Source organism: Zootoca vivipara, chromosome 15, assembly GCF_963506605.1.
Source record: "Zootoca vivipara chromosome 15, rZooViv1.1, whole genome shotgun sequence".
NCBI classification, from domain to species: domain Eukaryota; kingdom Metazoa; phylum Chordata; class Lepidosauria; order Squamata; family Lacertidae; genus Zootoca; species Zootoca vivipara.
In genome coordinates, this window is record NC_083290.1 from 13,458,266 (window position 1) to 13,471,377 (window position 13,112).

Here is a 13,112-nt window from a genome sequence, read left to right on the forward strand (position 1 = left end):
CCTCCAGATGTTTTGGACTACAATTCTCATAATACCTGACCACTGGTTCTCTTAGCTAGGGATCATGGGAGTTGTAGGCCAAAACATCTGGAGGGCCGCAGTTTGGGGATGCCTGGGTTAGAGGCAGTGACTGGCTCCCATGGTCACCCAGTGAGCTTCATTACCAAGTGTGGATTCGAACCCTTGTCTCCCAGATCCAAGTCCGACACTTTGACCATTACCCCACACTGGCTGTGTATGTGTGTCTGTTTGTCCGCAGTGTGTCTCGTGGCCATCGAGGCTGGTAGGGCGGAATGCAAGGAGCCCACCAGTAGGTGGCGCCAGAGCCAATGACAGGGAGAGCCGACTCATTCTAGTTTTGTCCCCATCCTCCTCCCTGCTGAATTCCACAAGGGCAACACTGAGACTAATGAAGAATCTTGGAACTGAAGAGTTTGAAGGGACCTCAAGGGTCATCTAGTCCAACCCCCCGATAATTTGCTGTTCACGTCATCACAACGCCACATACACCCCATTGAAACAGGTAGCCTCAAGATCCCAGCCAAATCTTTTTGTCGTTTCTGCCTCCGTGGAAATGAGATCGCCACTGTGCAGTTTTCAGTGCTCTTCAGCACCATGCCTGCAGCTCCGGCTTGAGAAAAGTTCAAGTTCCAGACCTGAAAGTGGTATTAGCGGTGGTGGTGGTGGTCTTCCTCATTTTACAGGGAGAACCTGCCTGTGGCTTTTCCATTGCAAGTGCTCTCACCCCCTCTGCTGGCCAATTTCTAATACTGCAACAGCAATTCCAAAGACAGGTCCTGTTACATTTTGATCAAAGTTTTCCTTTTTTTAGAGCAAATATTCTTTGGAATAGTTCTTCTCTGCACCAAAAACAAACAAACAAACAAACAAACAAACAAAAAACCCTTTTTAAAAGGAAAAAGAATAAATGAAGGCAAGAGCTGTCTCTCTCAATATTCTCTTCCTAGCGATATTTAGAAGTATACGGTCTCTTAACTTTGGGGTTCTGTTTTAGCTAGCATGTCTAATAATCCTTGATAGAAACCTCCTCCTCCAAACATTTGTCTCATCTCCTTATAGAGCCATCAGGTCCCCTTAAGGCTGGGGAATCTCTTTCTGATTCAGGGTCACATTCCCATCCTTGCAACCTAAGGAACCCCATGCCAGTGGGGGAGGGGGGGCAGAGACAAAATTGGGCAAAGCAATAGATGCACATTTTACCTTTGTACAATGGGCTAGTTTCTACACGTGCACCCTCTAGCCTTGAGAGGGAGAAAACACTTTTTCTATCCCATTTCTGGGGATAACTTTATAAACATCTGTATCGTGTCAGGGGCGTAGCGTGTAGGGGGCATACCTGCCTGAGAAATAAGGGACTGGACCGGAAGTAGCAGACCGGAAGTAGCACTGCCGCCATTTTGGAACTGGGCGGAGCATGCTCAGAAGCGACTTTTGATGCTGCTCTGCCCTGTTCCAAAATGGCCGCCACACCAGAAGTCGCGCTGCAGCCATTTTGGAACTGGGCAAAGCAGCATCAAAAGTCGCTTCTGAGCATGCTCCGCCCAGTTCCAAAATGGCCACCACGCCAGAATAAACCGGGGGAAAACAAAAAAAACCTGTTTTTTTCGGCTGGGGACAGCTGGAAAAACGGGGGTTTCCCGGGGAATACGGGAGACTTGGCAGCTATGGTAGGGGGCTGTCGGGGCGATTGGCCTGGATGCATTTTTCGGTGGGGGCGGCAGCGCAGCTCATGCCGCCCTCCCTGAGACAGCCCTGTGGCACTTTGCGAGGCTGGGATTGCAAAGCGGACCAGAGAGGGCAGTGTGAGAATGACACCCTGCACCCTTTCATCCCAGCCTTGCCCTCGAGGGGCTGGGATTGAAGGGTGCAAGGCTATTGCATCCTTCTCCTGAAGCCCTTCCTAGGAGGCTCCCTCCTTCATATGCCTGTCTGTCTTTCTTCAACTCATGGAGATACACTGAAACAGAAGTCACCAGACCCTTATGTATAGTGAGAGGGTGGGGAGGGGTATTACTCAGAAGGGTGATGGGAATGGGTGATTGGCTGATAGGAGTGGTAAACCTGTTGATGACTGTTAACGACTGTTAATGGTTGCAATTGGTCTTGCAGGAAAAAGCAAGGGGTGAGGTGCTAAAGAAAGCGTTATCACAGGCATCCCCAAACTTCGGCCCTCCAGATGTTTTGGACTACAATTCCCATCATCCCTGAGCACTGGTCCTGTTAGCTAGGGATCATGGGAGTTGTAGGTCAAAAGATCTGGAGGGCCGCAGTTTGGGGATGCCTGCTTCATAGCTGCCAAGTTTTCCCTTTTCTCGCGAGGAAGCCTATTAAGCATAAGGGAAAATCCCTTTAAAAAAGGGATAACTTGGCAGCTATGGCCTGCTTTATCATGTATAATGATACCACTCCTATCAGCCAATCACCCATTCCCACCACCCTTCTGAGTAACACCCCTCCCCACCCTCTGACTACACATAAGGGTCTGGTGACTTCTGTTTCATTGTATCTGAAGAAGTGTGCATGCACACGAAAGCTCATACCTATGACAAACGTAGTTGGTCTCTAAGGTGCTACTGGAAGGATTTTTTAAATTTTGTTTTGACTACGTCAGACCAACACGGCTACCTACCTGTAACTAACTCATGGAGAGTGATGGAGGCAGCGGAACGGGGTACCCTCATAGCTTCCATGAACAGAGGGTGCTGCCTTACTGCTCTCCACCCAGCTCAGTATTTCCTACACAGACTGGCTGTCGTTCTCCAGGAGTTGGGTGTGGGTTCTCTCCCAGCCCTCCCTGGAGATGCCAAAGACCAAACTCCTTCTGCACCTGAAGAGGACCGTAGTTTCGCTCTGTTTTTTTGCTGATCAGGCCACATCCAGAGTTGTGTCCAGCTCTGGGAACCACATTTTAAGGAGGACATCAACAAATGCTCTTGAGGAGGGAAAACAGGTGTGGCATAGCCCAGATTGTTTGTTATTTCAGAGAGATCGGAAGTCTCCAAAGAGAGGCAGAGGAAAGCTGTGTTGTAATCAGTGTTTGGTAGAGCTTTTTTTTTACTGTGTTCTATTTCCAAGGATACTATCCCCTTGGTGGCATTATCTCAGAGTCTATGCTGGAGAAAACATCATCTTAATAACCTTGCCTTGCATTGCATTCCTGAAGGAGATAATAAGCAGAGCCAGGAGCCTAAAGGGTGGGGGGGGGAGAGCCACAGAAGCTGCAGATTATAATAAAATGTCTTTTCATTTTGAATGGGCAGTAACTGCCTGCCTGCTTTAATACTGCAATTGGGACTAAGTGAAAGGAATGAATGAAATGAATGAATGAATGATATTTGTATGGGCTTTTAGCTATCCTTACTTTGTTACTTCTGACCTTTCTGATCTATCCTGTTTCATTAACAGGCAAAATAAACATGTTGTTGTGGTAAAGGGGGCTACAAATAAGGGGAACCATATCCACTCTTGTTTGTCAAAGCAACACTCTGATGTAGAGCCAGTTCACCTGATGTTAGCGGCCTTCTCGTCCCTGAGAAATTTAAGGAAAGCTACACTGCATGCCTCGGGGACCCAGGTGGCGCTGTGGGTTAAACCACTGAGCCTAGGGCTTGCTGATCAGAAGGTCGGCGGTTTGAATCCCTGTGACGGGGTGAGCTCCCGTTGCTTGGTCCCAGCTCCTGCCCACGTCAAAAGTGCTAGTACATAAATAGGGACCGCTCCGGCGGGAAGGTAAACGGCGTTTCCGTGCGCTGCTCTGGTTCGCCAGAAGCAGCTTTGTCATGCTGGCCACATGACCCGGAAGCTGTCTGCGGACAAACGCCGGCTCCCTCGGCCTATAGAGCGAGATGAGCGCCGCAACCCCAGAGTCGGGCACGACTGGACCTGATGGTCAGGCCTTTTACGCTGCATGCCTCGGGGACTGAGCCTAGGGCTTGCTGATCAGAAGGTCGGCGGTTTGAATCCCTGTGACGGGGTGAGCTCCCGTTGCTTGGTCCCAGCTCCTGCCAACCTAGCAGTTTGAAAGCACGTCAAAGTGTAAGGAGATAAATAGGAACCGCTACAGCGGGAAGGTAAACGGCGTTTCCATGTGCTGCTCTGGTTTGCCAGAAGCGGCTTTGTCATGCTGGCCACATGACCTGGAAGCTATACGCCGGCTCCCTCGGCCAATAATGCGAGATGAGCGCGCAACCCCAGAGTCGGTCACGACTGGACCTAATGGTCAGGGGTCCCTTTACCCTTTACACTGCATGCCTCCCACATCCTGAGGCATGTCTATCACTCAGGTAAGGTGATTGTAATCTCTGGTACTGGATAGTGAGAGGTCTGGAAACCAAGGCCCCATACCTTCTAACATTTCTCCGATGAAAATAGAGGCACCCCCTCCAACATCACCAGACTCAATAGTGGACAGGACTTCTGTGCCTTTAATTGCCCAGCTCTCTTTTGAGTCTGGAAACCTTAAAGAGAAACCAGCAGACCCTTTGCTTGGAAATTAAACAAAGGGTCTGCTGGTTTCTCTTTAAGGTTTCCAGACTCAGAAGAGAGCAGGACAATTAAAGGCACAGAAGTCCTGTCCTCTATTGAGTCTGGCAACCCTACACATCTCTCCAATGAAAATAAGGATGTCCTATTCCACACCCTCCAACATTTCTCTGATGAAAATAGAGATGTCCTAAGGCAAAGCGGGACATTCCAGGATCAAATCAGAAACCAGGACGGCTTCCGTAATTCTGAGACTGTCGCTGGAAAACAGGGACACTTGGAGGGTCTGAGGCCCATGAGCAACTGCTGAAAAAATGTTTAAAGAAGTATTCTGACACCATTATCCAAATCTATGGCGCAGCTCCCATCACCTCCTCTCATAAAGGATAGCTGGAGAAGGTTCAGAAAGGAGCAACCTGAAGATCATTGGACTAAGGAATGTTTCAACCTTTTAAAATCCATTTTTAAATGCTTTTGTTTTAAAGGGTACACCTGCTTGCTTGCCGCTCTGGGCTACTCGGGTAGGAAGAGCAAGATATAAATTCAATAAATAATCAAGAACCGTCATTACTGCCAGCTGCATAGCAATATGCACACAAGGGTAATCATGGAGCAAAGAGAATTGAGGTAGTACCAAAACTAAAGGTTTTTATTTCTCTTTTTTAAAAAATAAAAAATATATTATTTCAAAACAGGCCTCTGCAACCCACCTTCCCTTGGATTCATGCAGCAGGAACAGCTGTTGACTGAAAAGCATGGCAGTGGTGTTTGTGTGTGTGTGTGTGTGTGTGTGTGTGTTTGTGTTTGTGTGTGTGTAAACCACTGAGCTGTGCCATTAAGTAAGGGGCCCATTCAGAGTCGCTGGCAGCCTTGGGAGTGTTTGGTGCCATTGGCAAAGATGAGGTGCTCATGTAGAACCACCATCTCTAAGGACTTTGGGCATTGCCAAAGAACCACACATTTCTCTGTTGCAGAGGTTCAGCATAAGGCCAGCCCAGGTGCAAGTCCTTGTTATCCGCTTTGTAGGAATGGAGGAGAAATTTGGTTCGGTTCACATGTAAATGTGAATCTATGCAATTTGCATTTTGTGAACTGAGAGACACAGCCGTCCTTCAAATTTTGCACTTCTCTGAATTTTGCAATCGGTTCTTCCAGTCAAGCAGTGTGTGCAAAAAAATGTACACAGATAAAGTTTTCATAGAAATGTATATGCTGGTGAAAATAGCAATACGCTTTGCATGCAAGAAATGTGTGATGCAGGAGAAGTTTTGTAGAAAAACTAAAAACTAAAAAAGACATTGGATTGAATTACTTACCCAGTACCTGACAAGACTGGATGTGTGTGTGTGTTACGATTAAGTTTAGCTGACTAGTTATATTTTGCTATACATCAAAGAAAACCAATAAAAATATTTTTTTTAAAGCAAAAATGTGTACATGAGAATTTGCACTAAACTGCTGATGCATTTTCACAAGGACTTCTTAAAATATATATAATTGCAAACTGATGTGGAAATGTGGAGAACTGAACCTAAGATGGGGAAAAATGAGAACGTGCTGAGAGAAATTCAAGATTGTGAATTTCAAAGGGCGGCTGTGTTTAAGTCTGCGTCTTGTTTCATTGTTACTAGAAAGTTCATCTTTAAATGCAAGCGGAATCGACTTTCCTCCCACATCCCTAGGCTAGTTTGACACTATTTCTAAAAGAAACCAGGTGCAATTTGGCTGCTTCTATAGTGTAACTCCAAGAAGGACCATTGCTGCTTTTCCCTGTCTCTTCGACATAGGTCCTCGGCTTCTGCACCATCCCCAGTCGGGAATCCCAGAGGTTGTCTCAAATCCTCCCCAGACAGCTTGCATCTTGTCTTTTTTTATACTGTTCCAGTGCCCACCTCAAGTGACTCTTAAAAACACACGTCCTCCCAGTGCTATCTGCACTGAGAATATTGGGGGAGTCTATAAAACAGCCTCTCCGAGCCGTAGAAGGGAGGTGAGTCCCGTGCTTCCGGGGTTCAGCAGGAAGGGGTAGGTGGATAGATCTCTCAGCTCGACAGCCACATATTCAGGGAGAATGAAGAGGAGACGGGACATGTGCTTGGTGAGTGGATCCTGCAAGAAGTTAAGAAGTAAATATATGAGGAAGAAAGCGGGGTCGGGGTGTGTGAAAACCAAGCAAGATACCATTCTTGGATGCCTATGCAATGCACTATCTGTGGGGGTTCTCTTGAACTTGATCCAGAAGCTGCAGTGAGCGCGGAATGGCAGGAGTGAGGCCTTGTCAGTATGTAACTCCTGTGCTTAGACCTCTGCACTGGTCGCTGATTTGCTACCGGGCTGAGTTCAAGGTGTTGTTACTGTTAGTATAGGGACGCGGGTGGCGCTGTGGTCTAAACCACTGAGCCTCTTGAGCTTGCCGATCAGAAGGTTGGCGGTTCAAATCCCTGCGACGGAGTGAGCTCCCGTTGCTCTGTCCCAGCTCCTGCCGAACCTAGCAATTTGAAAGCACGCCAGTGCAAGTAGATAAATAGGTACTGCTGCGGCGGGAAGGTAAATGGCATTTCCCTGTGCTCTGGTTTCTGTCACGGTGTTCCGTTGCCCTGGAAGCGGTTTAGTCATGCTGGCTACATGACCCGGAAAGCTGTCTGTGGACAAAGGCTGGCTCCCTTGGCCTGAAAGCGAGATGAGCGCCGCAACCCCAGAGTCGCCTTTGACTGGACTTAACTGTCCAAGGGTCTTTTACCTTTTGCCTTTTTACTATTAGTATATAAAGCCCTTAGCAACTTGGGACTAGTTTCCTTGGGAGATTGCCTCACCGCCCATCTATGTCCACTTGACTGCTTCAACATGAAGAACTGGCGCTGTTATGGGTGCCACACAATACCCATTGCGTAAGAAATCCATCTTTTAGTGTGGCTGCACCTACACAATGGAACTCCCTGCCTGTGGAAATCAGGCATGCGCTTTTATTGTACTCTTTTCAGCACCTGCTGAAAACATTTTTGTTTAGACAAGCCTACTAGATATGGGACGCGGGTGGCGCTGTGGTCTAAACCACAGAGCCTGGGGCTTGCCGATCAGAAGGTCAGCGGTTTGAATCCCCGCGACGGAGTGAGCTCCCGTTGCTCGGTCCCAGCTCCTGCCCACCTAGCAGTTCTAAAACATGTCAAAGTGCAAGTAGATAAATAGGTACCGCTCTGGCGGGAAGGTAAACGGTGTTTCCGTGCACTCCTCTGGTTCGCCAGAAGCAGCTTTGTCATGCTGGCCACACGACCTGGAAGCTGTACGCCGGCTCCTTCGGCCAATAACCCGAGATGAGCGCCACAACCCCAGAGTCGGTCATGCCTGGACCTAATGATCAGGGGTCCCTTTACCTTTACTAGATATGTAGAATGTTGACGCATGTTTTAGTCTGTTTTTAGTTTATTGCTGATTCTACCTCTTTGGGGGATGTTTTAAATCCTTGTTTTAAACATTTTTTAAACTTATAATTTCATTCTTCTTTGCTTTTTATGCTCTGATGGTTTTTGTTTTTTTAAAAAACAGTCGTGGTGTACCAATTTTATGAAATAAATAAATATGGTTGGCAGAGGGCAGAACTAGATGATGCTCCTGGTTGGGTCCAACTCTACAATTCTATGATTTTCCAAGGTAAAAATACTTGGGTCCTAGGTTGTTCAGGGCCTTATAAGTTAATATGACAATTTATGATGATTGTGATGTTGTGTTGTTCAATATTGGTTTTGTCTCCGAAATGGACGTCATGTGACCACATGCTTGATGGGGGAGGTTTTTGCATTTGGGACAAAATGATTGAACAGGATGTTTAGATGAAGCTTAATTTGGACTAAGTCCTGTTGAATTCAGTGGGATTTACTTCCAAGTAGACATGCATAGGTTTGCGCACTCAGTCACCACCTCATTTTATACTGTTTTTCATAGCCACTTACAATTTTATTGAACAACTTTTTCCTTCCCGTGTAAGTCGCACATGACGGCATCTTCTTTTTCCTAAGATTTCCCCCACACCAAAATAAAATAAATAAAATGAGAGACATGTTTGTTCATCCCAGCATTGCATCCCCAAAATGTCCTCTTTTTCATTGGGAGCAAAATGAAAGCCTTACCCCCCCCAAAAAAAAATATCGAGGGGTGGAAGGAAGGAAAGAACTTTATAGGAATGGCTGCAGGCTCCCTAGCTCTTTGAATTAAGGGAAAATAAATAAATGTGATGAGCCACATTCACACCATCTGTTTAAAGCACTATGATGCCCCTTGAAGGAGTCATGGCTTCCCCCAAAGAATTCTGGGAGTTTTTAAGGGTGCTGAGAGTTGTTAGGAGGCTCCTGTTCCACTCCCAGAACTTCAATTCTCAGTGTGATTTAACAGTCAATCCCTCTTCCCAGAAAATTCTGGGAATTATATATCTGTGAAGGGAATAGGGTCTTCTAACAATTACCACCACCCTTTAAAAAAAAAAACAACCTACAGCTCCCAGGATGCTTTGGGGGAAGCCCTGACTGTCTAAAGTGGTATCACAGTGTTTTAAATGTATGTGGCCCAAGACAGAGGTGGCTGAAAACATTTTGCCGCCTGAGGCAAAGGACAAAGTGGTAGACCGCCCTCATTCCAGCTACAGAAGCCGACTGGTGTGGCACTCGAATCTTATGTAAGCGCTGGTGTTGGGGAAAACGCCCAGGGGCAAAGGAAGGCTCTCTGGCACCTGATGCGGGGTGGCAAGGGGTGGGGCAAACCGCCCGGCAGCACAAGCACAGTGCTGCTACATATGGCACATACGCGGTGGTGCGTACGGGCGGTGGCAAAGGGATCCTCTGCATCACGCCCGGCTCGCCCATTGACTCTAGTGGCGCAATGCACCACGGCGCCTGGGCGATCAGGGGGGCGCTGAGGGGCACCCCAGCAAGTGGGGGAGCTTCGCGGCGGCCTCCCTTTTCCCTCCACCAGCCGCGCCGCGAGAGCAGGGAGGGAAGCGAGCGGAACAGGGGCGCTAGGGGCTCTGCAGCGCCAGGGTCATCCCTCACCCCGGCGCTGCGTTTCCTTGGTAGAGGTGACGCCACACGGCAGCACCTCTACCAATGAAACACAGCGCCCTGTTGGCGGGAAGGAACCCGCCGTGGCCCGGCCTGCCCGGGCACCCCGCTCCGCCCACTCAATCCGACGGCATCGGACAGGCAGGCGGCCTCCGGCACAGCGCGGCCCTGCTGTGAGGTGCGGGGGCTGCCGTGAGGCTCCTGCCGCCTGGCACGCCAGGTAAGAGTTTTCCTTTTTTTAAAGAGTGGGGGGGGGCCGAGGGATCCCTGCACCAGGGCGCCCGATGACCTTAAGACGGCCCTGCTCTGCATGTAGCTGCAGTGGCGCGATGGCGGCGACTTGTGCCTAGGGTGGCGGGGCAAGCTCCCCGGCCCCTTCCTCCGCCACTGTAGATGCCCACACCACACCCGAAGGCAGCTAAAGCGACTGTAGGGCATAATGTGAAGCACACAATTCAGTCTTCCAACATCTCAATGCCACCCCCCAGCAACTAAGGCTGCCACCACACACCACCTAACAGTAGAGCTGGGTGAACAGATCGTGGCATGCCTGATGTTGCTTCTTGAGCATTACGGGCAAAAAAGGATTGGAATCCAAACCGCCCTGTTCCAAGCCCAAACCGTTAACCACGGCAAGCAGCAGACGCGGCCCAGATTTATGGCGTGTTGCAGTCCTTCTGGAGAGGAGGAAGAATGTGGTGCCTACTCACGGGTTTGATGGGATCCCGTTCTGCATATTTGAACTTCTTCTGTTTGTAGTAGTCCCGGTTGGACAGGAAGTTGAGCAGAAGGAGATCACAAAGTACAGAGGCCTGCAGAAGATAAAACAAGACTTCCAGTGTCGCTCACATGTGCTCTTTGGGTGGCTACAGATGGACCTGAGTGATGGTGCCCTCCTTCCATTATTCCCACAGACACTTCCACTTTCCCTATTTACAAGGTAACACAGTCTCTGTTTTCTGTTATGGGCTCCTTCTAAAGCTAGTTAGTTAACGGACTTAGAAAAGTTGCAGGAAGAAACGCAAATTAGGCTTGCTTTTATTGAACTACGAGATAAGGAGAATCAATTACCGTGTTTCTCATATTATAAGACATGTCTTATATTTATTTTTTCCTCAAAAAAACACACTATGGCTTATTTTCAAGGGATGTCTTATTTTTTTCCTCCTCCTCCTGCCGCAGCCGGCATTGCTGCTGCGCCTATCACTATGTCTTATTTTCGGGGTATGGCTTATATTCCTTGAATGCTTAAAAATCCTGCTATGTCTTATTTTATGGGTATGTCTTAAAATATGAGAAACAGGGTAAGACTTAGAAATTTGCCGGAGCTGGAGAAGGGAAAAGGAGATTTGGGAGATTTAATTGCTCAAGAATTTTCTGACTGGTGGGGCCTGGATAAAGAAGAGATAAAAGCCACTATTTTGAGGGCCTACAGAGTAGGCCCAAAAAAGAAAAAAGATTCTAACTTTTTGAATGATTGTATAGTGGTCTTTCAAACAAAGGAGCAAAGAGATAAGATATTAGGCCACCACTACCAGAAAAAATTGGAAGTCCTCCAGCATACGATAATTTTATTTAAAGAAACGCCTAAATTCTTTTTGGCTAAGAGAAATAAATATACAGACCTGACAACGATTCTGACAAGGAAAAATATTTTTTTCAAGTGGAAATTTCCAGAGGGCCTGGCATTTAAATATAAACAAAAAGAGTACAAGATCCGATCGGTTGAGGATAAAAGAAGATTTCTGGAAAGCCACGCAGAGGATTTTAAACCATCAACTGGAGGAGACCAGGGTTTGGGAGCTGGAGCTGGACCAGGAGCATTCGATCTAGAACTGCTGGCAAGATTAGGAGCTGGGACTGGTGCTGGGCCAGGGGAAGACGTTTAAATTATAAAGCAAGACAAGATGGCGTTAAGAGTACTTTCGTGGAATGTGAATGGGCTAAATTCAAGCGTTAAAAGAAGGAAGATTTTCCATGTAGTTAAAAAGCAGAATTTGGATATTATTTGTTTACAAGAGACCCATGTAATCAGGACTCATAGAAAAATTCTACAAAATAAGTCATTGGGCCAAGAATTTATATCTGCTGATAAAGTCAAGAAAAGAGGGATAGTCATTTATGTAAGGGAAAAATACAATCCTAAATTGTTGTTTAAGGATGAAATAGGGAGATATATCGCAGTGGAAATATCTCTGCAAGGCGAAAAATGTTTGATACTTGGAATTTATGCACCAAATGAAGCTAAATCAGACTTTTTCAAGAATATACATACTGCGTTGTTGGATTATTTGGATTATAAGATTATAATGATGGGAGATTTTAATGGGGCTGTATCGACGATGATGGACAGAACCCAAAGACAAAAAATATCTAATGATGGTAAGCTTCCAAAAACATTCTTTGATTTGGTAGAGAACTTAGACTTAGTAGATGTTTGGAGGCTAAGAAATCCATTGGAAAAAGAGTTCACCTTTTTCTCGGACTCGCAAAAGTCAGGAAGTAGATTGGACTACATCTGGATTACAAAGGACTTATGTCCAAAAGTGACAAAAAGCGAGATATGCCCCAGAACCTATTCAGACCACAACGCAGTTCTAATGGAGATGAAACTGTATCTGCAGGGTTCTTTTAGATGGAGAATGAATGACTCTTTATTGAGAAATGAACAGATAATTAATAAGGCCCAGAAGATGATGAAAGACTATTTCGAATTAAATTTGAATAAAGGACAAAATATTACAGTGGTCTGGGATGCCAGCAAAGCAGTAATGAGAGGATTTTTGATTCAACAGAATACAATTTGGAAGAAGAAGAGAAATGAAAAGAAGGAAAATATTTTGGATAAATTGAAAGAAATGGGAAAAAAATTGAGAGATAATCCGAAAAGTCAGGAAGTTCAAAAAGAGATAAAAGCTTTGCAGGTACAGTATTCCCAAATAATAAATGAAGAAATTGAATGGAAAATTAGAAGAATGAAGCAAAGATCGTTCGAATCGGCTAATAAATGTGGGAAACTGTTGGCCTGGCAATTGAAGAAAAGACAAAAAGAGAATACCATCATAAAGATTATGGAAGAAGGAAAATCTATTGAGAACCCTGCAGAGATAAGGAAATGTTTTACAAAATATTATAAACAGCTATATAAAAGGGAAAAAGAAGATTTAGATGGGATAGAGAAATTTATAAAAGAAAATGGATTGCAGAAAATTCCAGCACAACAAAAGAACCTACTGAATGGATTGATTACAAGACAAGAGATTGAAATGGCAATTTAAGAATTGAAAAGCGACAAAGCCCCAGGACCGGATGGACTTACCTCCAAGTATTACAAAACATTAAAAAACTGGTTGATACAACCATTAATGGAGGTAGCAAATGAGATTTTAGGGGGGGGGCAAAGCACCAGAGACCTGGAAAGAAGCCTTTATCTCTCTGATACCAAAACCGGATGTGGATAAGACTCAGGTTAAGAATTATAGACCAATCTCCTTATTAAATGTGGACTATAAGATATTTGCTAGTATTTTGGCGTCAAGATTGAAAAGGGTGTTGAAAGAC

At 46.1% G+C, this 13,112-nt stretch overlaps 1 protein-coding gene across 1 annotated transcript in view; it reads right to left on the reverse strand.

The window, feature by feature from the left end:
* Positions 1-5,131: 5,131 nt before the first annotated feature.
* P2RX1 (purinergic receptor P2X 1) overlaps positions 5,132-13,112 on the reverse strand; it is a 38,715-nt gene continuing 30,734 nt past the window's right edge. The window contains exons 11-13 of the mRNA XM_060283080.1: positions 10,262-10,363; positions 8,451-8,511; positions 5,132-6,612 (exon numbers count right to left, since the gene is read on the reverse strand). Coding sequence (XP_060139063.1) covers positions 8,455-8,511; positions 10,262-10,363 — 159 coding nt within the window. The 3' untranslated portion in view covers positions 5,132-6,612; positions 8,451-8,454. The remainder of the gene's footprint in view (positions 6,613-8,450; positions 8,512-10,261; positions 10,364-13,112) is intronic.